The sequence below is a fragment of the Euprymna scolopes genome, chromosome 11 (assembly GCF_053919585.1).
Source record: "Euprymna scolopes isolate OS-2025 chromosome 11, ASM5391958v1, whole genome shotgun sequence".
NCBI lineage: Eukaryota > Metazoa > Mollusca > Cephalopoda > Sepiida > Sepiolidae > Euprymna > Euprymna scolopes.
In genome coordinates, this window is record NC_136492.1 from 40,038,116 (window position 1) to 40,065,989 (window position 27,874).

At 35.4% G+C, this 27,874-nt stretch overlaps 2 protein-coding genes and 1 pseudogene across 2 annotated transcripts in view; all 3 read right to left on the reverse strand.

The window, feature by feature from the left end:
• Nucleotides 1–1,275, reverse strand: part of LOC145287842 (mitochondrial enolase superfamily member 1-like) — a 400,234-nt gene extending 398,959 nt beyond the window's left edge. Inside the window, exon 1 of the mRNA XM_080135718.1 lies at nt 1,166–1,275. The gene's annotated coding sequence lies outside the window, so the exon portion shown is untranslated. The remainder of the gene's footprint in view (nt 1–1,165) is intronic.
• An 8,150-nt stretch (nt 1,276–9,425) lies between these two features.
• Nucleotides 9,426–27,874, reverse strand: part of LOC145287846 (DCN1-like protein 1) — a 53,551-nt gene continuing 35,102 nt past the window's right edge. Inside the window, exon 7 of the mRNA XM_080135721.1 lies at nt 9,426–11,286. Coding sequence (XP_079991847.1) covers nt 11,207–11,286 — 80 coding nt within the window. The 3' untranslated portion in view covers nt 9,426–11,206. The remainder of the gene's footprint in view (nt 11,287–27,874) is intronic.
• On the reverse strand, nt 21,982–22,158 carry LOC145288334 (U2 spliceosomal RNA; annotated as a pseudogene).

Here is a 27,874-nt window from a genome sequence, read left to right on the forward strand (position 1 = left end):
AATAATGATAATAATAATAGAAAGAAGAAATAACATGTTCAGTAATAAGAATATCAATTGTAATGATAAAACTAATAATAGTAATAACACAAATAATAATAATAATGTGAAAATACAGATACATCATAGAAATCAAAGTCCGTTTAGAATCAAATCTGACTGTATTTGTATTACATTAATGCTGTAATAAGTAGAGCTGCGACAACAGCATATTCTTTTTATTGTTTTAACTCTCGAGCATATATGAGTTAATATCTTATATGTTTTTATATAGACTGATGTGGTTCTTGATTGATTGACTGTGTCTGTGTCAGATATATACTCGAGAGTCAAAGCAATGCAAAGAATATGCTGCTGTCATAAGTCATTTACTTGTGAATCTTAGTTTGTGGCATACAGTGTTGGTTCGTCATGGCCATAATTGTTATCTGTTTCCATTAAATGAAGTTGTGGTGGCTAATTGCATTTGCACTGGGTTAGTCTGTAAATATCGATCATGACCAGTGTCTGGCTTCATTGCACTTCTCTGTAATGAAATCGAATGTGGTTACTGTCACATGGCACTGGCGTACACTGTTGGGCAAATCAGTAGTCTTCAGATTATGTCGTCTTGAGATATCGTCACTTCATGGCAATTAAGTGTAAGTGTATACACTATGATAATACTAATCTAATATATAAAAGGCTATATATCTCACTGTCTTGATATTTTAAAACTATCGCTTCCAAAATTAAAAAGTCGCAGAGTGGCGTTAGGGGCCCTCAAATAATTGGATCTTTTATTGGTCTATAGCCAGTTAAAATAGTTTTTAAGGGGTCAAAACGGAAAAAAAAAAAAATTATATATTTTGTATATTCATCTTAGCTTAATTTTTAATCACTTCAGATGTGTGTACTCGTCACAAGCTTTGAATGCTAGAGTGTTGCTTTTGGTTTCGATTCTAGCTGATGGCACCCAAATACTTTTTTTTTTTTTACTTTTGACATCACGACTATAATAATATTATATATATATATAAACAAATTAAAATATATTTAAGGACAAATTAAAAATAATATTAAAATATATTTAAACGTATAAGAAAAAAATAATGCTCATAAGATTAATAGGAATAACGGAAACATGGTTGAAAATCGCTTACTGATGTAAAATTGTTCTACTTACCAGACTGGACTCTCTAGTTTAGTTTCATTTCGTTGCAGCAATGTCCAAGAGTTTATTTACACAAAAAGTATCACCCCCACCAAAAAAAAATAAAGAAGCATAAAACATTGTAGAAACAGATCAAAACCTGTAAAACATGTTATTGTAATAACAAAACAAAAAAAAGAAAAAAAAAAAACAACTAAAAACATTGTATTCTATTTTTAAACCAATAAATATTTAATGCATAGATTCCTAGTACCATGATATACATGTTCTTTGAGAAGGAAACAGGAAAAAAAAAAAATCAAAACTACATTTTCAGCGTCGCAAATTGTTTAAAACAAAATAAAAACTGTAAATGCAACTTTTTATATCACTATTTTACGACTGGTTCTTTTTCGTATATCATGCATTCTCCTATTAATTTACGTATTTGTTATAGAAAATTCTAAAATGACAAAAAAATAATATACATAAGTAAAACTGAAGGTAATAATAAAGAAAGAATAGTGGACGTCTTTAGCAATTTGGCGAAAACGATTTTTGTTTGTAATTTCAAGACGATTGTAAGCATGATGGAATAAAAACAAAATAAAACAAAAATGTATTTCTTACGCAAAAAAAAAAAAAAAAATGTATTTCTTATGAAAAAAAACAAAAACAATATGTATTCCTCATGCAAAAAAAAAAAAAAAAAAATGTATATTTCTTATGCAAAAATGTATTATGTAAACAATAAAATTAAAAATATACACTTCTGGAGCAATGTAAATAATGTTACTATAAATATCGTATTGGTATATCACAGTTTTGCACGAATAGCAGTGTTTATTTTTCTTCTCCAAATGGTAACACATGCATCAACTGTTATTTTCTACTTCAGTTTTTTCATGATGTAAACAATGTCAAAGGTTTTTGTTAATGCATTAGATTCTGTAAATGACAGTTGGAAGACGTTATGTTTTCAGTACTTGTTTTTATGCGTAGCCTGTTAGCTGCAAACAAAGAATAAATATGGAAATGGAAGTGTAGGAAATATTTAATAATGTACCAGTGTGAGAATGCATTTGGTTCAGAGTAGCTAAATGTTCCAAAACTATAGGGATCATAGATCGGCAGTGAAGGAATAGGATACTGCCATCTTGTTTTGTGTTTATTCGTTAAATAGCAGAAACTGATAATCCAGTAATTGAAGAAAGACAAATGGGCAGCCAATGAACAGTGGAAATTTAGTTAGAGAGCAATCAGTATTTTTATGATGGAAAATGTAAAAACTAATGTGAAATGTATGTCGGTAAGAAACAAATAATAACGGTCATCGGGAGAAACTTGTGACGAATGCTGAGAAGTTTCTGGTTACAATAGGGGTTTGTAGTGGGAGTAATAGTTAGGGAGTAAAAATAATGCCACCATGGTAAAGTTAAACGCAATTTGGATTGTGGTGCTCCTAAGATTAAATGTAATAATTTATTATAATGGATCTATGTGACTATGAATGCGTGCAAACCTATGTAAAGTAATGTGTAGTTAATTGCATGCTATGATGTGATGCTATGATGTTTTATTCTTTAGCGGAATAATTGATCTTTTTTTTAGTATAGATAGAACAGAAGAAAATAGAATAGAAAAGATAGAATTGAAGAAATAGAAGAGAACATATGGCTTAAATTAAAGTTTAAAATGCAAAAGTCAAGTACTATGGTCCAATTTTGCTCTAAACAGAAACATTCATTTCAAACCCAGTCATGTCTTATCAAAACACCTACTGTTGATTTTATATGCTGGGCCCTTCTGCTTGTGCTGTGATAAAACTTCTCAAATGCACTTATGATGTTAGGGTGTTAACTTTGGTAAAAAATCAAACTGTTCCTTCTTTAATCAGTTCTTTTGATTTTCGATACTTATCAGAGGCATTCAGATACAAAACCCAAGAACACTCCCAGACACAAAGTACATTTGTGAGAGGAGGGGAAAAAAAAAAAAAAAAAAAAAAAAAAAAAAAAAAAAAAAAAAAATCGGTCCAGCCGTTTTGTAGTCCATAGGGAACAAACTTTCTCAAACACATGCAAAGTGCCTTTTATATATAAGTAAAAATACCATAGGAACGATTCAAAGTAAAGTAATTGAAGAAAAAGAAAAAAGAAACAAATTAAAATTTTAAAAGAATTTATTTCAACAATAGACAAGCTGTGACCAAGCACTCTTCTGGGTCATGTGATGTACCCTTTTTATTTTTTTTTTTTAAAACTTAGTCACTCAGAAACCAAGTATTTCAGTTTTAGTATAAAAAAAAAAAAAAAAAAAAAAAAAAAAAAAATTTAAGATAAAAATATTCACCACTCCAAAACCACAGGTAACTGCTAATATGATAGAAAGAAAAGGATGGGGTGGAGGAGGGATTGGAGTAAGGATGGTAAATTGATTTTTAGTGACAAGATCTCTTTGAGAGAAAATTTGAAAGCAATAAAGCCAGTCGTTAAAAGTGAGGAAGAAATGAATCTAGGACAGGATAGAAAGAATGGAATTGAAGAAATATCAAGAAAAATAAGGGAATTGAAGAAATATCAAGAGAAAAATAGTGATTTGAGCAAATAGAGAAGCACATATTTTAATTCAGATAAACCACTCAATCTGGAAGCATGTCTGTGTGCGTACATATTACATAAATATTTTTATTTCAAAAACGATAGTTCATATTTCAGAAACATACCATGGTTTCATTGATGCGAAGTGACCTTTCACAATTTAAAGGCCATTAAATTCCATTCTAATTACCAATGATTCATGAAATAAATGATTGGAATGGAATTTAATGGCTTTTTAAATGGTAAAGGGTCAATCCATGTTAATGAAACCATGCTATATATCCAAAATATGTAACAGTTTTTAAATAATTTATTTTAGCTCTTACATTTGTGATCAAGAACTTTATTGATTTCTTTTTAACACCCCAACACTGTATATATCAAGCAAACCGTGGCATAATTCGACAGTGGAATGAACCTACTTCGTCTCGAACAACGGATGTGATCATCAGGACCAGTTATAACCCAAACTAATGACTCACAAGTAGGATGTGATCACGACAAGCTTACCTAGTGAGCAATAAGCAATAGGACCTTCAGAATGTGAGAGAATATATATTTCCTCAGCCAGACAACAAATATATACAGTATGTGTGTGTGTATATATACATATTACGCACATATTTTTTTGAGAAAGGGTAGTCAACTTTAAAGCTCAATAGATATAAGAAACTCCGAGCGTTCTAGTATTTAATTCTAGAACAATTATAATTGAAACGGAAAAAAGAACACAAAGCAAATTGGTTTTGATTAAAAGATAAACGTTTCTTATAAAGGTATACAATTAGTGCATATGTAAATTACAAAGCCCAGATCTTCAGATATTTTGTTTTTTTTCTGCCTATCTGAATCTGCAGACTAGTTACAAATGCTGATTGGGTAGCCATGAAGAAACAGTATTTATTTTAAAAAATTATAACCAATTTGCTTGATACACTTTTTTATTTTATTGGAAACTGTTCCTATATATATATATAATGTATAATGGTTGTATAGATTGGTTTCCTAGATGTAAATCCAATGAAAAGCCCTGTGATTATTAAAGAGTGCTCAATGGAGAACAGAGCTGGTATATAATATGTTTATTATATATAGGCACAAGCACTTCTGCAAATAATGTTTATATACATATATATTTGTTGGATAAGTGTTCAAATAGGTAGTACCATTACAAAATCAACTGCTAAATATCTACAGTGTCAGAAGATAGAAAATCTGTCAACAATAGAATATATGTCATAATATTTAATATAGATAACTGCTTTTGGTGGAATACATATATATGTGTGTAATTATATTTCATTGTTTATTAATTACAAGTTCATCCTACTTTTGATGTAGACAGATTCTGATGAACTATAGCTTAACGATGTAAACTAATACATATATTTGTCCGCAACAATAATTTGACCTATCTATATGAAATTCAACTTTTATACATAGTTAGGCCTGGTTGGAAAGCAATTAAAATAACACCAGCTTTGGAACACAGGTACAAAATCTTAAAAAAAAAAAAAAAAAAAAAAAAAATCGTGGTACTATATGCCAAAAACAATTGTCAAAAGTGATTGTATGTGCACACACACACACACATATATATATATATATATATATAAAAAGAGCAGATTTAGAAAAAAGCGTTTGGAAATTTTTGAATCTGTATTTGCAAGTTGTAAACCTTTTGTGCCAGCAGAAGGAATTTATACAAAAACACTATCTCTTTAGGAAACTTCAACCTGCCTCTGTTATTCCTACCCCATGCTATACACTTTCAATCGTTTTTAAAGGACTATTAATTTTAATAATTTATTAATTTCTGGCACATACAATTTTTTCCCATGTGCTCTTTAGTTTTGCTAATAGGGTTTGCTATTCTTTATTCAAACTGCCAATTTTTCTCCTGGAGGTTATATACATACAATTAAAGTTATCAAAGAGTAAATCTTTAACAAAACAAAACTTATCAAGATAAGAAAAGCAACATTATTAAAAGAAGGAAACAATATTAAATGAAAGAGGAGAAATAAAAGTTATGATTATATCATCAGAACAATAAGGAGAAATTTTTCCCTTAATTATTCTGATATAATGAAGTTATGCATAACTTTTATTCCTCTTATATATATGAAACTATTGGAGGTAACACTGTCCATTCAATCTTATCAAACAGCCAAAGTAGTATCAGGAAAAAAAAAAAAAAAAAAAAAAAAAATCAGCCTGCTGCAGAAATACTCAGTTAAAAAATAAATAAATAAATAAAAATAAATAAATAAGTAAAAAAAAAAAAAAAAAAAAAAAAAAATTAAAAAGCTAACTCTTCCTACTACCATGTTAGCTCAGCAAAGAAATGAGACAAATTGCATCAAATTTTCAATTCCTGTCTGAGTTTCTACTTCAACAGCAAACTGATATTTTATCTCTCTCCTGGCAAAGTGATATCCTTTCATTTATTTTTTGATTTTTAATAAGACAGTTTGATATGCATGTGTGTTGAATGTTCAATATTTTTGATAAAGTCTACCTTAGAAGTATTAAAAAAATAAAAAATAAATAAAAAAAATCCCTTTCATAACTAAATATTATATAAGCATTATTTTATTTTTCCATCACTCCTGAAAACTAACCATGTCTGGTATTAAATTAGTAATGACAAGAGGATTATAAGCATAGACTATAAGATATAGGTTTAAATAAGTGATGCCAAGACATTTGTTCATAAATGCATTAGGTAGGAAAAAATAAAAAGGCGAATACCAAGAAAGAAAAAAATTGAAAGACTAAGATAGGGCATTAAAAGTATATGCATATGCCATTATCAAAGTGGATTTAGTATTATTAGATTGGGATGGTGTTCAAGAGAGCTAGAGAAATGCACAGAATATCTGGATGCTTCAAAACTAAAGTTTCATTTTCAGGTACTGATCTAGTACCTGACAAGTCATTTTTCTGATATTTTTCTTTAAAAAAATATTTCTAGCCGTTTCCATGAAGAAAAAAAAAAAAAAAAAATTGATTTTCATTCATAGTTGTGTCCATGTTTTCATCTTAAAAAAAAAAAAAAAAAAAAAAATCCGTCATATGATTTAACTTATAAGTCTTATCTTACTGTGGTAAAGTTTTGTTTTTAGCATTTTGAATTTTTCATCTGGCAGTGCTTGCGTCGGCTTTTTTCTGGCAGCTTATAAATTGCCATGAAATGCAGATGCGATGTTGGGTCAGGTTCTGGATCAGTAACCATTTCCATTAATCATTAGAAATTTACAAAGTGCTCAATACCTGTAATAGAGCATTTGTAGATCTAGGTTTGAAAAGAGCAAAAAAAAAAAAAAAAAAAAAAAAAAAAAAAATCAATAGAATATGACAGTTTATGTTGTAATTTCAAACCAAATGTGATCTGATGAATTTCAGCTAAAAATAACTGTCAATGATGTCAACAGTTTTCAAGAACATGAGGAAAACTTTTCTACGATCTGGTATAAGGAGGATTACAAAACGGTTTTTGTTAAAAGGAAGGCACAATTCATTTCCAGAGACATTTTAGTAGATTACACATTTTCTTTTATACAAAAACTGAAAGGGTAAAAGAGGTTCAGTTTGGAAGAAGCATCACAAATGTGAAAGCTTTTCTTTATTGCCATATTCATTTTAATATCCAATGGTGCATAATGTATCAAAAAAATGTCATATGGAATGAATAAAGCATTTCTTTTGCAAAAAAAACAAAACAAAACAAAACACATTTCTACTCCCACTTGTCTAAAGCATGCGCATTATATATCTGCTCGCCAACATGCAAGTTATTTATCTAGAAATCTTCATGAAACTAATGGCCGACCAGATAAGAAACTAATGATGAAAAAAGGAAGAGAGAGAGAAGCTTGTTTTGCAACTTTCCTTTCACATTGAAAAAATAGGTTTGCAAATATTTAAATACAGCAATTGGATACAAGTTTTTCCCTCAAATTTTTTTTTTTTTTTTTTTTTCCCCAATTTTCTTTATTTTTCTTCATCATTGTTGTTGTAAATGAACTCTCAAGGACATTGTGCAATTGTTGATGGCTCAGAATAGAACGGGTTCATGAGAGATGAATTTGGTGAGAAAAAGAGAATATCACACATGCCCACCACCATCATCAATTCCCAAGCAGGGGGATAGTATAACCCCCCCCCCATAAAGCAACAAGGGAGGAAGGAAATTCAGAAGAGACTGATGTCTAACTTTTTTTTTTTAAATAGTAGGCATGAAAACATCCTACACTTACAGCAGTTTTTTTAAAAATTATTTCAATTCTAGGATATCTAGAGCCATGGTTTGAACACCTTCCTCCCCAGTCCCCGATTCATATAATGTTGGGGTGGGGGCTTATAAAGGAGCAAGGCGCACAACTTTGTTAGAAAATAGAACTGTGGTAAAATTTGGGTTAAAAAAAAGCTAAGAATCTGAATCTAATAAATGAAAAGGAAAAATGTACAGAATAAAGGGACAAAAAAAACAAACGAAAAACAAAAGAAAACCCACCAGTAAGATTTAATAAAAAAAAAAAAAAAAATTTATTTGCAGTTACCAAAGATGGTCTTATTTTTTAAAGCTAACAGGAAAGTTTGGAAGTTACAAGTTTCTGGTCATTGTTAGTAGATAAAAAGCCATTTCAAGCACTTCTCATGATCCACCATAGAGTAGCGTAATGATAATAAAGCAAAGTTTCAAAGTTTTGTTTTACAGAAAATCAGCCACTTTGAGTCATTTTAATGCTGAAACATAATATGTACTGAAAACGGTTCATTGTAGACAATTTTCAACTCTACCCACAGCAGGAGGATTGTGGGTTCATAATTTAACAATATTTGCATGTAAATGATCACACTAGGTCCGATAGGACTTGAACTCTGCATGACTATTGGGTGCAACTATCATTAGGCCAATCAATAAAACTAGTCGACTTTCAATATTGGAAGCATTTCTCACACAGACACGTTTATAAGTTAATAGAATAACAAAGACAAAATGATAAAAATTAAAATTAGCAAAAATTCTTAAAAAAAAAAAAAAAAAAAAAAAAAAAAAAAAAAAAAATCCAAAACAATTTACAAAATTTTGCATTCTTCAATGCAAATGCAAAGTTATCTACAATCAGTTTGAAAAAAAAAAAAAAAAAAAAAAAAAAAAAATCTTTATAATTTTATTTACTTTTGATATAAAAAAGCAAACTTCTTTAAAGTTAGTCCAAAATTTATAAGCCAAACTACAAAGCCAATAATTAATGCTAAATTCTACTTTGGGTTGAAAAAAAAAAAAAAAAAAAAAAATTTGGCACAGCCCTGTCGCTTTCTAAAATAGAATATAACCCACAATCAGTTGATGTTTTCACTCCTACTTGTCTCATATATATGAATATACTATTAATATACCAAGTCATTGAATATGCGATTTGCATATGTGTAATGGCAGAAGACTATAAAATAGAGCCAAATTATGTCAACAGGACAAAAATGTGTTCGTGTTGAAAAAAAAAAAAAAAAAAAAAAAAGAAAAAAAGAAGAAGAAAAGTGAAGTATTGTAATCATTTTTGAGACAGTAAAAGAACACATCCACGGATTTGCCGATTACAATATTTTTTTAGACTGCGATAACTATAGTGAAAAGATTGTGCCGAATTATTTTTAAAAAAATTTCAAGCTGTTTCGGTGTACTATTTATTTTTTATTTCAATTTTATAGCTTAAAAGAAGTCACCCCTCTTTCCTCTGGCTGAGATTAAACAGTTACTTATATACCAAATCAAATTAGAAAAAAAAGTTTTAAAAGTTATCAATGGCAAGATGGAGGCAGACATTTTTAAAAGAATAATTTGAGATGAGAAAACCATCTGCCTTTGTACAAATATTGTTACTATTTCATGAAAATTAAGTAACATTTAAAATATAAAAGTTTTCAATTTCTCGGCCAAATCTAATCTGTATTTAATGAAACAAAAACAGTTGACAAATGAATCAAATGTTCTTCAAAGAACAAAAAAAAAGAAAAAAAATATTATCCAACAATAATAAAAAACAAACTTATTTTTTTCAATATTAAAATGAGTATTAAAAATTATACATTTTCTTCCTTTTAATTTCTTGAAATTTCCTTTCATATAATTTAATTTGTATAAATTTAACCTGAAAATTAGAAATGATAAGCTAACATCAGAAAATAGTAAACTGCAATAGAGAATCAAAAGAAAGGGAGCCAGAGAGAGAGAGAGAGAGAGAGAGAGAGAAAAAAAATAGGAGAAAGTTACTAAGAATCAAGATTTCAAGGCACAGTGTGCAGCAGAATGGAACTAAAATGTTGCTAAACCTGGTGTCCAAACATTCAGGACTTCTGAGAAATCATGTCAGTAAATTGACTTAAACTTGGTGCCAATGACAATTATGGTAGAAATGAATGCAAAGTGAAATAAGATTTTACATATTTTGAGAGGGACTAAGAATCACAATGCCATAGGTCAAAAAAGATGATTACAGGAAGGTTCCTCTGGCAGCAGACATCAAACAGGGGAGAAATCTACAGGCATGGTTATAAAGCAATTTAAAGCATTTTGGGAGAAGAAGAAGAAAAAAACTGAAGTCCATTTAAAAAAAAAAAAAAATAGATATGGAAGGATATGTGAAAAGATGTCAAAGAAATAGCAAAGTTTCAATACAAAATCATTTATATATATATAATAAAGAATTGGCAGGAGAAGTCTCAAGATCAAAAAAACTGAAGCCCCACAATCTTCTATTCTGACCACTTCTTTGATCTTTGTAATATTAAGTCATCCTCACTCCTCTCCCTCAGAGACCTGTCCATTACTGGAGAGACATGATGACCAGTATTGGTGGCTGCATTGCATTGACAACAGCAGTAGCATTGCTAGCGAATGGATGTGTTAGTAGACAAATGAACCCCTGTTGTATGAACAGAGAAGGACGGTGGGGGTGAGAGTGTAAGGAGAGGGACAATAAACAAAGAAGAACACACACAAAAAAAAAAAAAAAAATTGCAGTTGGTGGGTATTTTTGGTGTAAGAGAATTTGCATATCTTGGTTTCAAGTTCCTCATTTAAAAAAAAAAAATGAAATGGGTTATAAGTTTATTTTTTGTGTTTTGTTTTTTCCTGACAGGTTTTCTCAGAATGTTTCAACCTTCCCTGTGAGGGGGGAAAAAAAAGAAAAGGAAAAGGTCCCAACACGGATATGAGTCCAGGTAAGAAAACAATTCAGTAACTACACAGAAAAGCCTTTAGTTTTTGTTGCAAGTGGTTTTGAATAGCCACAAGTTGCCAATGGCAATGAATGGGTAGGCATACAAGGTGACCAGGTTCTGATGTCATCTCAACTCTGCACCTTCGAGTGGTGTTGTTGTTGTTGGTGGCTGTATCAAGTGCAGACTTTGGGAGGTTGGCACACTAGCATGTAGGAAAACAAGGTTGACTAATGAACAGACGTTTTCATACACTTGTACTTTGGCAACCTTGAATTAATGGACGTGCATACTCCACAAAATCATCTATAAGAACTGGCCAAGCACCTGTAAGTAAAAAACAAAAAAGATAAATGTTTTATTAGCAACTAGCGGGGGTACCCGGCGTTGCCCGAGTGTTTGTTTCCGGGGCGGGGCGGGGCGGGGGAGTTTTAAAAAATGTTATGGTAGGTAAGTAGGAAGGATCAAACCCGGAGTCATGAGTAAAAGTAGGAAAATAAAGTGTGAAAAAAAAAAAAAAAAAAAAAAAAAAAAAAAAAACACATCTGCAACGTTAACAGTTCGGCCACCAAGAAAAGTCCATTCCAGTTGTTTAGGTAAAAAAAAAAAAAAAAAAAAAACCAACTACGGTAGGTCGGCGCGAACGTGAAAATATAATGTGAATTGTTAAGCACGCTAACCACTACGCCACAGAGCACTGCAGCTTAGTTTAGTGATTTTAAATAACTTCACATGAAAGAACTACGAAGCCAAACCGGTGTTCTCTTCTCAACTGTTCCTTGTGAACGATCCCCAAACGGTGTTAAGTGGTGGCAAGGGGAGGAGGAATTTATTAGAGAGAAAATATTTTACCACTTCCATTGATCCTAACCGATTTTGGCCGCGACTTCTCAGCAGAAAAAGTATAGAAATCTAAGATTATCGAGGAATTTGAGAAATAATAAGCCTATAACACACCTCAGATATTGTTCTGCTGTTTGTGCATATTATATTTGCATGAAATATCTTGATTTTTAATCCTATTAAGGTCAAAATCCGACGGGAAAAAATGAGTTCATTTTATTTATATAGAGATAATTAAATTTGATTTCTCTCCCTTTGAAATGAAAAGTTGCCCCATATTTTTGGACATTTACAAATACACTATGAACATATATATATATAAAAAATTTTTTTTAGATTTATTTACTTAGATTACTAGTATATAAAATGCTGTATCTATACCGTACAATCAACCATGCTGACGATTCATAGAGACAGCAAAACACGGGCTTGTGGATAACTATTTTATATACTAGTAATCTATGATATAAATCTCACCTCTGTTTATACATATGCCTAAAACTTTTAACAGAGACGACAGATTTTCACGAGATCGGTATCATTTTGAAACTCGACCCTTTGGATGACAAATATCGAAAAATTGGCCAAAACATTGATTCCTTCACCCTCAACTGGGCACTGTTTTACAGGGAGGGGTTGCTTTTTTCGCTATTCGATTGTCTAGACTTATTCAAACCTACGTCACTTCCGGTTTGGCGATGGGCGCAATAGCAAACACGTCATTTTTTTTTCACATTCTTTTCCTCCTTCGTGGTATGGGTTCGAGCCTGCCTACCTACTCCCACTTTTTTTTTTTTTTTTTTCTCTCAACACACACCTCCAAGCACCCTGACAAGCAAGTTTATAAATGTCGCGCTTGTAAAATTCTTATTAATTATTAATAAAATATGAATCTAGCTCCTGTTCAATCTCCCTGTCATTGAAACCTAAACTCATCTAAATGCTTTTGTAATCCATAAAATAAGCAATAATCTGAGGGAGCTAGGTTATGAGAATTTGCAGGATGGGGCAAGATTTCCTGACCAAATTCTTGTAGGAGATCTTTTGTCAGAAATGCCATGTGAGAATAATGAAAGAACCCTCTTTTTGCCGATTAAAGTCGTTTTCATGTCAACATTAGTGAAAATATTGCAGAAGAATATGAATGCTGCTTTAATAATTTGAATAAAAAAAGTCATAAATTAATCATGGTTATAGGTCTATGTAATCACATTATGTATAAAATAAATCAATGGTTTAATATGAGACGCTCGATGCCAGAGAGGCGAAACTGCCAGTGGTACTTCATTCTCCCATTCATGCTCTATCTTCTCAGCTGGTCGACTAAGTGATATCGCTTTGCCACTCTGGCATAGTTGTCGCTTAAAGTAACATGGTGAAAATAACATGTGCTCACTAGCAAAACGTGCTCTACCTGTTTTTGGCATTTTCGCCTGTTTGGCACAGAGCGCCTCATACATCTGTTCTACAACCCGGCAAAAACTTTTGCACCAATCTGATATAACGTGTTTCTTAAAACTTTACTTTTAACTAACACTACCATCACTTTCAACTGTCTCCTGGCTTTCACTCAGTTGATTCAATACAATAGAAAAAGGAGGTAAACTGAAATCGCAGGATCATGCTGACAAGCTTCTGTGCAAAAAAAAAAAATCACAAATTGAAAGTTTTTTTTTTTTTTTTTTAATTTTTTTTTTTTTAAATTACATTTTCACCCCAAACAAGGCACATTGCCACTTTGGTGTAGGGGGCTACTATCAGGGGTAACATCTACTGGGGTACTATGTAGGGATTTAGGCAACAAGGTGTCTGTTCACGTTACACTTGAACTTCTGCACGTCAGTACAGTTGGTGGAGCAGGGACCTGGAATGGAATTCTAAAGTCTAGCGGTTCTGGGGAAGAAACTACTGGAATAGAAAGATCTTTTACATCTAGGGATCTCTACTGTGTGGGGGTGAGATTTAGCTTCCTGTCGGGTTTGTCGAGGATGTTTATGTCGCGGGGGCACAAGTGCTTGCAGTTCGTCAGAGCATTCTCCATTAAAATACTTGTAGAACAAGCAGAGGGATGCAACATTTCGTCAATGGGACAGAGGCTGAAGCTTAGATGCCAGTTCAGGACCTATCAGATTGGCGACTCTTTTGAACCTTGTCTAGGAGCGAGAGACTAGTAGAAGATGCACCAGCCCAAATATGACAGCAATACTCCATACATGGGCGAATGGTGGCCTTATAGAAGTACAGGATACTTTCGGGTGTTAGTAATTTTCTAGCACGGTAGAGAGAGCCTACCTTCTTTGCAGCGGCCCTGGCAATGCTTTCAATGTAATTGTTCCAACTCATGTTTCCTGTGAACGTTAGGCCAAGGAGTTTGAAAGATGTACTCTCAGATAAAGTGTCGTTGGCCATTGCTATTGGTGGCAGAGGTTTCTTGTATTTATTGAAGGAAACTAGTTTAGTCTTGATGGCATTGAACGTGACCATCCATTTTTGTCCCCATTCCACTACAGTTCGGAGGTCATCCTCTAGTGTTTCTGCCATTTCTTTAGATATGCGTTCATTTGTTTTCCTGTCATGCCCGTTATAGAGTGTGGTGTCATCAGCATATATACCCATCTCAGGGCAATTTTGTCGGGGAGGTCATTTATGAATATTAGGAACAACAGAGGTCCAAGGATAGACCCTTTGGGCACTTCCGCATTTATATCATTGTTTAGATGTACGATCGTCGAGGACAACCTGGATTTTTCTCTTATCTAAGAAGGATTTAATTATGTTTAGTATTCTCCCAGTGATACCGTATGATCTAATTTTCCTGAGGAGACCCTCATGCCATACCCTGTCAAAAGCTTTAGATATATCTAGAGCTACCGCTCTGCCCTCCCCGGCTTTGTCCAGTGAGTGGTATATACGTTCAGAGATTACAGTGAGGATGTCTGCTGTGGAACGGGCTTGTCTAAATCCATATTGTTGGTCAGTCAGAAGTTTAGCATCTGTAAGGTAATGGACTAGAGCATGGTTAATTATGGTCTCAAATATTTTGAAAAAAAGTGGGAGGAGGCTAATGGGGCGATAATTTAATAGGTACATTCTTTCTCCAGAATTCTTGAATATTGGCACCACAGAAGCAGTTTTCCAACAGCCTGGAAAGCAAGATTCATTAAGGCATTTGTTGTATAGTTTGGAGAGAACTGGAGCTACTTCAGCTGAGCACTTTTTTAATAGCACAGCTAGGATGAGATCGGGTCCACATGCCTTTGAAGTGTCAAGGTTTTTTTATGATAGCATGCACCTGAGCAGGGGTGATTTTCAGATCGTCTAGCGTGGCGTCTGTCCGCATAGGAAAGTCAGGTAGGGAGTGGTTGAGAGGATCCAGTGTGGAGTTTCAGGCAAACTGACTGGCAAGCATGTTAGCCTTCTTGGTTGCTGAGCAAACAACCTCGTGATTGTTGGTTAATGGGGGAATTGTTGATTGCCCATTATTTACTACACTGTTGTAGATTTTCCAGAAGTCACGAGTTCCCAATTTTTGTGCTTCGATGCGTTTTTTTAGTGGTTTCAGTAAGTTCTCTTTTAGCTGTCGCTATTTCTTTCTTAACGTTATTTCTAGCTTCTATATACTTCTGTCTGTTTGAACTGGACTTATGTAGTGCGGTATGCATGCTGCCTTTGAGCAATGGCAGTTGCGCAAGTTGAAGTAAACCATTGAGGAGAGTGGGGCTTCCTATAAAATTTCCGCATGGGGACATGTGCTTCTATTGCAGTTTTGAACCATTCAGTGGTTTCATTTGCGCACTGTTCAGCAGGAAGAGAAAAAATATTTTCCCATGGGGCATCTCTGATAAGATCTCTGATGGCTTCTCAGTCAGTCTTTCTATAATATCTCGTTGTTTTGAGCAATGGCTCTTCAGTTTTGGCTCTAGAGTTTAGAGCGATTTCAACCATTATCACTGCATGCTCAGCATTCCCAAGTGGGCTGTCGGCATTCGTTTTACAATCATCGGGAGCTGTGGTCAAGAACAGATCTAGAAGTGATGCGTATTGTTCTTACTGGTCAGGGAAACGGGTTGGGAACGTAACCATTTATGATAGGGAGTGAGATATAGAGAAGCAATGTGTTGTGCTACCTGCTGCGTCTGTGTAATTAGAGAATCCATGCTAGTTTTTGTGGTGGACATTGATGTCACCAAATACATGTACTTGTGCACTAGTGTCTAGGGAGAGTGCTGTGTCTATGCTGTCAGAGACTTTGTTTATTATGGTGCAGTCCTGGGTCGAGGGAGAGCGGTAGAGAAAATAAAAGTAGCTAATGTTGTGTTGCATGTTAAGTCTAAAGCACATAAAGGCTTGATCGTCCGATTCTAGGTTTGTTTCTCTAGTTAAGGGAAGGGTATTACGAATGTAAACTCCAAGTCTGTGCATATGTCTGTCAGAGTCCTTACGGCAGAGTGGGAGATATTCAGTCATGTTAAAGTAGTTAGAGGGGATGGAGGAGTATAGGTTAGTTTCACTTAGAGACTTATTTTTATGAAGAAAATCATTTGTAAGTGATTAATAGGAATTTATATGTATGATAACCAGGGCTATGACAACAGCATATTCTTTCCATTGTTTTGACAATCGAGTATATATCAGACATATCACTACATAAAATCATATAAGATATCAATGGTTATACACCTGAATGGATTGGATTGAATGAGTTTAACGACTTTTTCAACCTTTTTTTTTTTATTTGCCATTAAAAGTTGAAAGAGTTTTTCAAAAGAGATTAGTTGTGTGCATATTTCAGATGTTGTATTTATAGTTGAATATTTATATATGGATGTCTTTAGGTTTTCTTAGATTTTCATATATAGATTTACTTTTTTTTTTTTTTAGGTATGATAGGATATTCATTGGGTTGACTTTTTCAAAAAGGTCCTCTATATTGTTTTCCACATAGTATAGTTTTTTGGTTGGGGCAAGGTCAGTACATTTAACTAGGATGTGTTCCACTGTGAGCCTTTCTTGGCATGGCATGCATTCTGGTGCTGATTCTTCATCGAGTATATATGAGTGGGTTATATTGGTGTGTCCTGTGCGTAGTCGAGTCAGTATTATATCTTTTCGGCATGATCTTTTGGTGTTTGGACATCGTTCCTTAAGTTTAGGTTTTATGGAGTATAGTTTGCTGCTTTCATGTGGATTCCATCGTAGTTGCCATTTTCTTTGTATGTGTGCTTTTATCTGGGGTCTAAGGTCAGTATAAGGAATCTTATAATTGTCAGTTGGGAGATGTATGCTCCTAGGGCCAATCTTAGGCCAGTATGGTGTATAGGGTCTAGGCTTTTTATATATGATGTTCAAACAGGGAAACACTTTACAGAGCACTAGTCCACTCAAAGAAACAACCAGAGTCTAACTTTGAGCAGACTAGTGCTCTGTAAAATTTAAGTAGTGTTTCCCTGTCTGCACCTCAAATCAGTATGTGCTACTACTCCCAGAAGGTTTAAAGCTTTGTTACATTTTTTTTCAGATAATTTATGTGTGGGATGTCAACTTTTTACCCCAAAAAAATCCAAGAATTTGTACTGGTCAGTAACGGGTATAGGTGCTCCTTCCATGGTTAGGACAGGATCATTGTGCATGTTCTTTAGTTTGCAGAAATGCATACATTTCGTTTTTTTCCTCGAGAATTTAAATCCATTTTCTTCTGTCCATTTCATTATTTTGTTTAGGCACAATTGAAGTTTCCTTTCGATTATAGGTATATATTTCGATCTGCAACCTATTAAAAAGTCATCCACATATAGGGAGCAGTCTACACCAGGATTAACGTTTTTTTACAATGTTATTTATTCAAATACTGAACAGGGTCACTGACAGAATACTCTCTTGAGGTACTCCATTTTCTTGTTCCTTCAATTCCGAGAGGGTTGTGCCAACCTTTACTCTGAACAGTCTGTTTTTTTTAGAAAATTTTCAATAAAAATTGGCATTCTGCCTTTTAGTCCTTCAGATCTTTTCCAACACCATACTTCCATACAGTGTCATAAACTTTTTCCATGTCAAAGAACACTGCTGTAAGATGTTCCTTCCTTAGAAAGGCCTCTCTAATGAAGGTTTTCAGTCTGACTAGATGGTCTATTGAGCTCCAGTTTTTCCTGAATCCCGATTGAAATTTCGTGATAAGGTTCTGTTTTGAGGAACCAAATCAGTCTTCTGTTTATAATCCTTTCCATGGTTTTACAAATACAGCTTGGTCTGAAATTCAATGAATCTGAAGCGTTATTTGATTGGGATTGGATGTTTGAGTTTTCAGATTTGGGGATTGGTATTATTGTGGCCTCTTGCCATGTCCCAGGTACGTTTCCACTGGACCATATAATGTTGAAAATTTCAAGTAAGTATTTCATTGAGGTTTCTGGAAGTTTTTTTGAGGATTTCATCGGTACCTGTAGCTGTGTCATGGGATTTAGCTAGAGATTCTTTTAGTTCAGACAAGGTAAGAGGTTGGTTGTATTTTTCAGTATTTTGTGATTTAAATTGGATTTTCTTTTCTTTCTTTTTGAATTTCTGTTTGTCGCATGATGAGATTTTTGATAAATTATCTGCCAGGTTATTGGAAATGTCTTTTTGATCTGTGTATATTTTGTTGTCCTTAGAGATGCGAGATATTACACTTTCCTATTTTCCTCATCATATTCCAAACCGTTTTTGCCTTTGTATTCACATTAATTTTGGATACATAATTTCTCCATGTTGTTCTTTTGGATTCCTTTATGATTCGTCTGGCTTTTGCTCTGTTTTTGGAGAAATCCAGGTTTTCGCTTGTTGGGTTCTTTTTGAATTTTCTTAAGGCAGTTCATCGAGCTCTGATAGCTTTTCTGCATTCTTTTGTGAACCAAGGTTTGTTGTGAATGTTGGTTTTGTTGTTTTCGGTATGGTATTATTTGCTATGTTTGTGAGTGTTTTGATGAAGTAGTCCAGATGGTCATCTTTCTTTTCAGTTATTAATTGGTTTTTGCACTGTTCCTGGAAGTCTTCCCAATCTGCTTTATGTAGGTTCCATTTGGGTGCTTTTTTGTTCAGTACTAGTACTTTCCAGAATGATTGGGAAATGATCATTCCCACAGGTGTCATTGTGTATTCTCTAATCATAGTCCATATATATGGATGGGTCACATAGGGTAAGGTCGATGGCGGTGAGAGTATGTGTTGCTGGGCACGTATAGGTATAGTTTTGATTATTAAGGAAGCATAGATTATTTTTGTTTATTATGTTTTCTATTTCTTTTTTATTTGTCTCTTTACTTCCCCATATTACATTGTTACTGCTGAGGTCTCCCAGCAGAATAAATGGTTTAGGGAGTTATTTTATTAATTGAGTTAATTCAGTTTCATTGATTGTATCTCTGGGGGTTGGGGGGGGGATGCAGATTGAGCAAAGTGTTATGGTTCGAGTCACTGAAACTGCAATTGCTTGCAAGTTTGTGTTTATATTTGTCTTTGGGGGCTTCGTTCTTCACGAGTATTGATCTGGCTCCAGAAGCTCTGTCCATATCTTTGTTTTTGTAGTTGTAAGATTTGTAGTGTTTTATGTTGATGGTATTATTTATTTTCAGGAAGGTCTCCTGTAGACAGACAATTGCTGGGCTTATGTTTGTTATTAATAACAAGGCCGATAGCCATTAGTCACGTGCTCTCGTGTTAATGAATGAATGCATGAATGTAGGATTGACATGAAATTCTTAAAGATAAACTAAAATGACCGAAAAATGGGCTGAAATGACTTAAATAGAAAGTAAATGACTTAGAATGACTTTAATGAACTTAAGGATGAATTGGATGACCTTAAGGACTTGAATGCTTAAAAAAATAACTGGAATCCTTCAAAAACAACTTGAATGATCTGGAGAAGGACGTCAATGGCTTTGAGACTGACTGGTTGTAAAGTGGGTGATCATTTTACATTAAATTAATACAGAAAAGTGATCCCCCTCTTTATATCACAAAAATTATTTGATTTAGGGAATTTGAAACTTTATTTTTGTATTCAAGAAACCTGAAAACCAATAAATAGTGGTATAATAAACAAAAAGAAATAAAAAGTACATGTATTACGAACCGACCGAATGACTTATAGAGTTGTTTGCACATGACTAAAAAAAAAACTATTCTATGGTATGCATTTAAAAAAAAAAAAAAAAAAAAAAAAAAAAACTATTCTCCGTCGGTCCGTCCGTCTGTAAGACATTTACTTATTAGTTACAAACAAGTGCAGCATCGGTTAAGAACAGATACTACACTTTGATTCTAGCCATGTGGCCAAGGAAAAGTCCCTTGGAATGCTGAATACCAGTGAGAATGGACAAACTATGCAGTTTTACACCGTAACATGTATATTTGAATTCAGCACCATAGGAGAGCACTATATAGATATACATATCAAGTTTTTTTATTGAGAAATATGAAAAAAGGGCATTTTTAGCACTAAAAGTCCCCAGGGTGACGCAAAGCAAAATTTTGCTATAGTCACCCATACTGAATTTATATTAAGAACAATGCCCTGCGCATTTTGGACAAGTTTCAGAAGAATCTAATGGATAGGTAAATATTTATGGGGCAAAAAGTGTCATTTTTTTAAACTTTGGTACATTTTTGACCCCTTATGAGCCACTTGGAATGGCGAATACCAGTGACAATGGACAAACAGTGCAGTTTCACACCTTAATACATTTATATCTACATTCAGCAACATGGGAAACCACTATATAGACATATCAAGTTTTTGTTGAGAAATATAAAAAACGTGCCAGAAGAAAGGGCGTTTTCAACACTAAAAGCCCCCAGGGGATGCAAACCAGACTTTTGCCAGGGTCACCCATACTGAATTTATAATTAAGAACAATGCCCTCCACATTTGGGCAAGTTTCAGAAAAATCTAATGGATGGATCAAATGTTACGGGACAAAAAAGTGTCATTTTTGACCCCTTTTGAGCCCCTGCGAGCAAAACAGGATTTTTCGGAAAAAAAAAAAAAAATTTTTTTTTTCACTATGCACATTTATATTAAAACTAGCATGGGCGCCCGGCGTTGCCCGAGTGTTTGGATGTGTATGCTGAGCAAAAAAAAAAAAAGTGGTAGTAGGAAGGCAGGCTCGAACCCGTACCGCAAAGGAGGAAAAGAACGGAGTAAAACCTAACGTTTATGCTGTTACGACCACCGCCAAACCAGAAGCGACATTTTTAAAAATTAAGGCTAGATAATATAAAGGAGATATAACTTTCAAAAATATTGACGAAAAAAGTGACCCCCCCCCCCCTGTAGAAAAGTGCCTAGTTGAAGGGGAAGATAATGTTTTTAGACAATTTTTCGATATTTGTCGTATGAAATATCGAACTTTAAAACGATACTGATCTTGAAAAAATCAGTCGCCTCTATTGAAAGTTTAAGGCAGACATGCAAACAGACATACATACATACATTTATATATTGGTAACTAAAAATTTTCGACCCAAACTGATAAAAAAGCTTGCCCTATCTCTGAATACACTTTATGTAAAATTTCAAATGTTTAGACGAGAAATTGTGTGAGTAATTTGGTATAGACCGCGGACGTCAATTTTTTTAAAATTTGACCCCTATTATGACCCCTTAAAATTTATAGTTTCGGGCTCAAATCACTTTATTAAGTTAGATCCAGGTTCAAGGAACCTATATCTAAAATTTCAAGTGTCTAGACCCAAAATTGTCGGAGGAGTTTGGTAGAGTTCTTAAAGGTCAAATCGTTGAAATTTTACCCCTTAACAGCCAAATTTCTGGCTGACACCCGTCACATCGATTTTCCCAAATCTCAGTACCCGGTATTTCAAATTTCGAGTCTAAAGACTAAAAATTGACAGAGTTATTGCGTAGGGAAATGTACACAGACAGACACACAGACAGACACGTTCACTTTTATAGATATATAGATATAATTTGTGACAAAATTTCAGGAAAAACTAATGGACGGTTATCCGTCAATCATCTGGACGAACGGACAGACAGACCCATTGAAAATAAATCAGGGGACAAAAATATTACTCCATACCCCTTGTTTAAAAAATAAATAAATAAATAAATAAATAAAATGTAAATGCGTTACAGACCGACCGATGGAGTGACTTGCATGCGACTAAAAATGCCTTAGCATGGAAGGGTTTCCCCTTCCATTGCCAAGGAAAAGTTACAAATTTAAGCGCAGCATCTGTTAATATATACTACACTTTGATCTTAGCTATGTGGCCAAGGAAAAGTTACAAATGTAAGTACAGCATCTATTAAGAACAGATACTACACTTTGATCTTAGCCAAAAGGCCAAGAAAAGGGTATTTATTTGCTCCCCCCACCAAGCAAATTAGGCACAAGGCTGATTTTTAATGTGATGAGTGAAGGGGAAATGGGGACCAGCTCCCCCGGGAGTAGGGGAGCTGGATAGTGACAATTGGTATGAATGGTTGCCCCTACATTGACTAAGGTCTTATATGAAAGGTTTCTCCCATACATGGTCTTTGCTTGCAGTATCGGCCGGAACAGATGGTATTTATTTGCTCCCCCACCGAGCAAATTAGGCACAAGGCCAATTTTTAATGTGAGGAGTGAAGGGAGGGGGAAGGGAAAAAGGGGACCAGCTCCCTAGAGGTGGGAAATGGGAGCTGGTTAAAGGTCAGGCATGTGGGGTTGCCCCCACATCTGGTCTTTGCTAGTCATAGCTTGCAGCATCTGCCGGAACAGATACTACCCTTTCATCTTGGCCAAAAGGCCAAGAAAAGCTTAAAAAGCTAAGAACAGCATCTATTAACAACAGATCTTTGATTTTAACCAAAAAGGCCAAGCACAAAAGTGTTACAGACAGACCGACCGACCGACGGAGTGACTTAGAGTCGCTGGCACGCAACTAATAATAGTTCATTTAGGTTTGCTTTTGTCCCTCTGATGTTCCATTGTATTATTTTGTGGGTCATTTGGAGTAATGCTCTACTTTCATTGTCTCCAATCTTTCAAATCTATTTTCAGTTGGAGTCCTTGTTCGGGATTTGGATCAGGATCTCTCGTTTCCTGTTTTTTTTTTTTGTCTGGAGGGATTGTTGATTCTTTTCCGATTTGTGATGTGTTTGATGGTTGCTCAGTTGTTTTTGTAGAGATGGTTTGTGGTCTTATTTCTTTTTTTTGGTTCAGCAGTGTCTTATTTTTGGATTAGTTCCAGCTGTTGCACTATTCATTATCCTCATTTCTTCTAATAGTTCTTTCATTTCCTTTATTAATTTGCTTAAGACATCGAGTTTGTTGTCAGTTGTATCTGCTTGACGTATGTGACCATTTTATTGTTGATTGGAGTAATTTTTTCTGTTGCATCTGCGTATGTTTTAGTTTCAATCATTTTCCTAGTAGGTAAGATATATTCTTTATATGTTTTAGTTTCAATCATTTTCCTAGTAGGTAAGATATATTCTTTATATGTTTTAGTTTGGTCATTTCTTTTTTCCATGTTTCACAGTATCTAGAGCCAGTGCTATGGTTTCTAAGGCAGTTGGCACATTTAAAATCTTTTCTGCAGTCAATGTGTGGACCGCTTTCCCCACATCTTCCACACACTGGTGACCGTGTGCACTGATCTTGGTGTCCAAACTTCTGGCACTTGAAGCATTGGAGTGGATTTGGGATGTAGGTTTCTATATTTATTTTCATATATCCATGTCAATGGTATGGTGTGGGAATCGAAAGTTAGTATGTGTTGGTATTGATTTTCTCAGTATCTTTCTTGATTTGGAATCTACGAACATCTACACACCCTGTTCCTGTAGGTTTGTCTTCATTTCCTCCAAAGGACAAAGTGAGAGTTCATGACTTTCCACAACTCCTTTGCATTTAAGGTTAGATGAAGGTAGCATTTGATTTTAATATTTTCAAATATTTTTAGTTTCAGTATTTTCTTGTTTTTTTTTTTTTTTTTTTTTATTCAATTTTCACCCCAAACAAGGCACAGTGCCACTTTGAAGCAGGGGGCTACTATTAGGGACTTAATTAGCGGGGTCATTATGAAGGGAGAAGAGTAGAAAGATGTTTATTAACATTACACTTGAATTTTGCATATCAGTGCAGTTGGGAAAGCAGAATCCCAGAAGGGAGTTCCAAAGACCCGCAGTTCTGGGGAAGAAACTATTGGAGTAAAAGGCTTTCTTGCACCTAGGGATCTCTACTGTAAAGGGATGAGACTTAGTAGCTTGTCGGGTTTGTCGAGGGTAGTTACGTCGGGGAGGTACAAGTGTTTGCAGTTCGTCAGAGCATCCACCATTAAAGTATTTGTAGAACAGGCAGAGGGATGCAACATCTCGTCGATGGGACAGAGGTCGAAGCCTAGATGTCAGTTCAGGCCCTATCAGGTTGGCGACTCTTTTGAACCCTGTCCAGGAGAGAGAGACAAGCAGCAGATGCACCAGCCCAGATGTGACAACAGTACTCCATACATGAGCGAATGGTTGCCTTATAGAGGTATAGGATACTGTCGGGCGTAAGTAGTTTTTCTAGCACGGTAGAGGGAGCCAACCTTCCTTGCAGCAGCTTTGGCAATGCTCTCAATGTATCTATTCCAGTTCATATTCCCTGTAAACGTTAGGCCGAGGAATTTAAAAGAAGTACTTTCAGGCAATGTGTTCTTGGCTATTGCTATTAGTGATAGAGAAGGTTTCTTGTAGTTATTGAAGGAAACAAGCTTAGTCTTAGCAGCATTGAATGTGACCAACCATTTTTGTCCCCATTCCACTACGGATTGGAGGTCATCCTCTAGTGTTTCTGCCATTTCCTTAGATATGTGTTCATTTGTTTTCCCCTCATATCTGTTATAGAGAGTGGTGTCATCGGCAAATATACCCATCTCCGAAACAATTTTATCAGGGAGGTCGTTTATGAATATCAGGAATAATAGAAGTCCAAGGATAGACCCCTGAGGTACTCCCGCATTTATGTCATATTGTTTGGATGTACGACCGTCGAGGACAACTTTGATTTTTCTATTACTTAAGAAGGATTTAATTACATTATGAATTCTTCCAGTGATTCCATATGATCTAATTTTCCTTAGAAGACCATCGTCCCATACCCTGTCAAAAGCCTTAGATATATAAAGGGCCACCGCTCTACTCTCCCCTGTTTTATCCAATGAACGGTATATACGTTCAGAAACTACAGTTAAGATATCTGCTGTTGAACGGGCTTGCCTGAATCCATATTGTTTGTCAGTCAGGAGTTTAGCAGCTGTTAGGTGCTGGACTAGGGCTTGATTAACTAAGAACTCAAATATTTTGGCGAAAAGCGGGAGGAGGCTAATGGGGCGATAATTTAGTGGGTCAGTTCTTTCACCAGAATTCTTGAAGACTGGTACCACAGAGGCGGTTTTCCAGCAGTCGGGAAGACAAGATTTGTTAAGGCATTTATTGTAAAGTTTGGACAGAACTGGAGCAACCTCGGCAGAGCATTTTTTTAATAGCACAGCCGGGATGAGATCTGGTCCACATGCTTTTGAGGTGGCTAGGTTTTTTATAATAGCATGTACCTGAGAAGGGGTGATTTTCAAATCGTCAAGTGTGGCGTCTGTTTGCAGAGGAAAATCAGGGAGTGAGTGGTGTACCGAGTTCAGTGTGGAGTTTGAGGCAAACCGACTGGCAAGCAGATTAGCCTTGTCAGTTGCCGTGCAAGCAACCTCATGATTGTTTGTTAGTGGGGGAATAGTTGACTGTCCATTATTAACTACGCTGTTGTAGATTTTCCAAAAATCCCAGGTTCCTAATTTCTGTGCTTCGATGCGCTTTCTGGTGGTTTCAGAGTAATCTGTCTTAGCTGTCTCTATCACACTCACTTACAATTATTTCTAGCTTCTATAAACTTCTGTTTATTTGAGCTGGACTTATGTTGGTTGAATCTGCGGAACGCATGCTGCCTTTGACAAATGGCAGCTGCACAAGCAGAAGTAAACCATTGGGGAGAGTGGGGCTTGCTATAGAATTTCCGTGCGGGAACATGTGCTTTAATAGCAGTTTTGAACCATTCAGTGGTCTCATTTGCACACTGTTCCGCTGGAAGAGTAAAGATATTTTGCCATGGGGGCATCTCTGATGAGCTCCCTGATGGCTTCCCAATCAGCCTTTTTGTAATACCTCGTTGTTTTGAGTAGTGGGTCTTCAGTTTTAGGGCGAGAATTTAGGCTGATTTCTACCATTATCACAGCGTAATCAGCATTCCCGAGTGGGCTGTGGGCATTTGTTGTACAGTCATTGGGAACCGTTGTCAGAAAGAGATCTAGAAGTGAGGCATGTTGATCGTGCTGGTCTGGGAAACGTGTCGGAAATGTAACCAACTGAGATAGGGAATGGGATATAGAGAAGCTATGTGTTGCGTTACCAGCTACATCTGTGTGATTAGAGAATCCTAGCCAGTTACTGTGGTGGACATTGAAGTCACCAAATACATGTATTTGTGCGCTAGTATCGAGGGAGAGTGCTATATCTATGCTGTCTGAGACTTTGTTTATTAGGGTACAGTCTTGGTTTGAGGGAGAGCGGTAGAGAAAATACAAGTAGCTAATATTGTGTTGCATATTAAGTCTGAAGCACATAAAGGCCTGGTCCTCTGATTCTAGTTTTATTTCTCTAGTCAGGGGGAGGGTGTTTCGAATATAGACTCCAAGTCCATGCATATGTCTGTCCGAGTCCTTACGGTAGAGTGGGAGATAACCAAGCATGTTAAAGTGGTTAGAGGGAATGGAGGAGTGAAGGTTAGTTTCACTTAATGCTAAGATATTCGGGGTGTTTACAAGGAGAAATGACTCAACATCATCTAAGTTCTAAGCCTGCGGATATTAGTAAATGCAAGCCTCAAGGGAGGAGGCAGGTTGGTTTTCTTTAAGTTTGGTCCTAGTTTAAACGTAACTTTTGCTTGAGCTGTCATTTCATTTTATTTTATTTAAAAGTTTCAGTTAGGGTGGGTGAGTGAGGGGGTGCTGGACAAGTAGTTGTGCAGAATACCAGACATGCAATACAAGTAGACTATCAGCTGTCCTCACCCACAGGATTGTGGCCTCAGGAAAGCCCACCGGGGATGAGTGCAGGGTCCCTTTTCATGCGCGACACGGCACTACAAACATCCCGATATTTTACAACTGTTGATGGAGCAGCCGCTCTAAGCGCTACCAAAGAGTTAGGGCTCCTGTACTATCAGTCGGAAACAGCAGCCAGGAACTGTCAATCCGGTACCCTCAATCCATTAGGCAAAGCCAGCCCAGTCCAACTGCACTGACATATATGGCACTGAAGCACCTCACTGTGTCCAGTTTAGGGGGATGGGATGTGGCGGGAGTGGGGAAAAGCGGAGTTCATTGCCCTAGTCAGGAAACAAGGTCAACCACTGGGTGATTCAAACGAGTCCCTGTGATAGTACCTCTACGCCTGGCCAATAGGTAAAGAAGGAGTATGAAAGCCGTGCGATAGACAGAGTCTATCTCCTCCTTAAGCAGTTTAGGTTTGCCAACCGGTGATTTGTTTGAGTCACCAGCTCTAGGAAGGTTGTCATCCAGGACTGAAGAGGCCTCCCTCCCCTTGGTTTAGTTTCAGAGTTTTCCTTCTCCTAGACGGATGACCTGGGAAGAACTACGGGTCCATCAGCTCCGAGGGGGTTCGCCCCGCGCCTGGGTCCTAATCCAGGTATTTCTGCGACCCCGCATGGGTAATTAATATTTATTGGTTATTTTGGTTAATTACCGATTTAACCGATTCCGATTCATTGGCACAACACTAATTGACATAAAAAAAAAGAAAAAAAAAAGAGTTAATAAAGCTATTTTATTGTTTTTGTTTTAATAAAAATTGACAAAGCTGTTGCAGACTTGCAAGATGGTAAAAGTCAGAGGAAGGTGTGCAAAGACTATAGAATACCAAGGTCATCTTTTCCAACTTCCTGAAAATGTCATCTGGTGACAGACTGCACAGAGTGCCAGGTGGTCAGACAGTGCTAAGGCCCGATGAAGAAAAATATATTGCTGAATATTTAGTCAT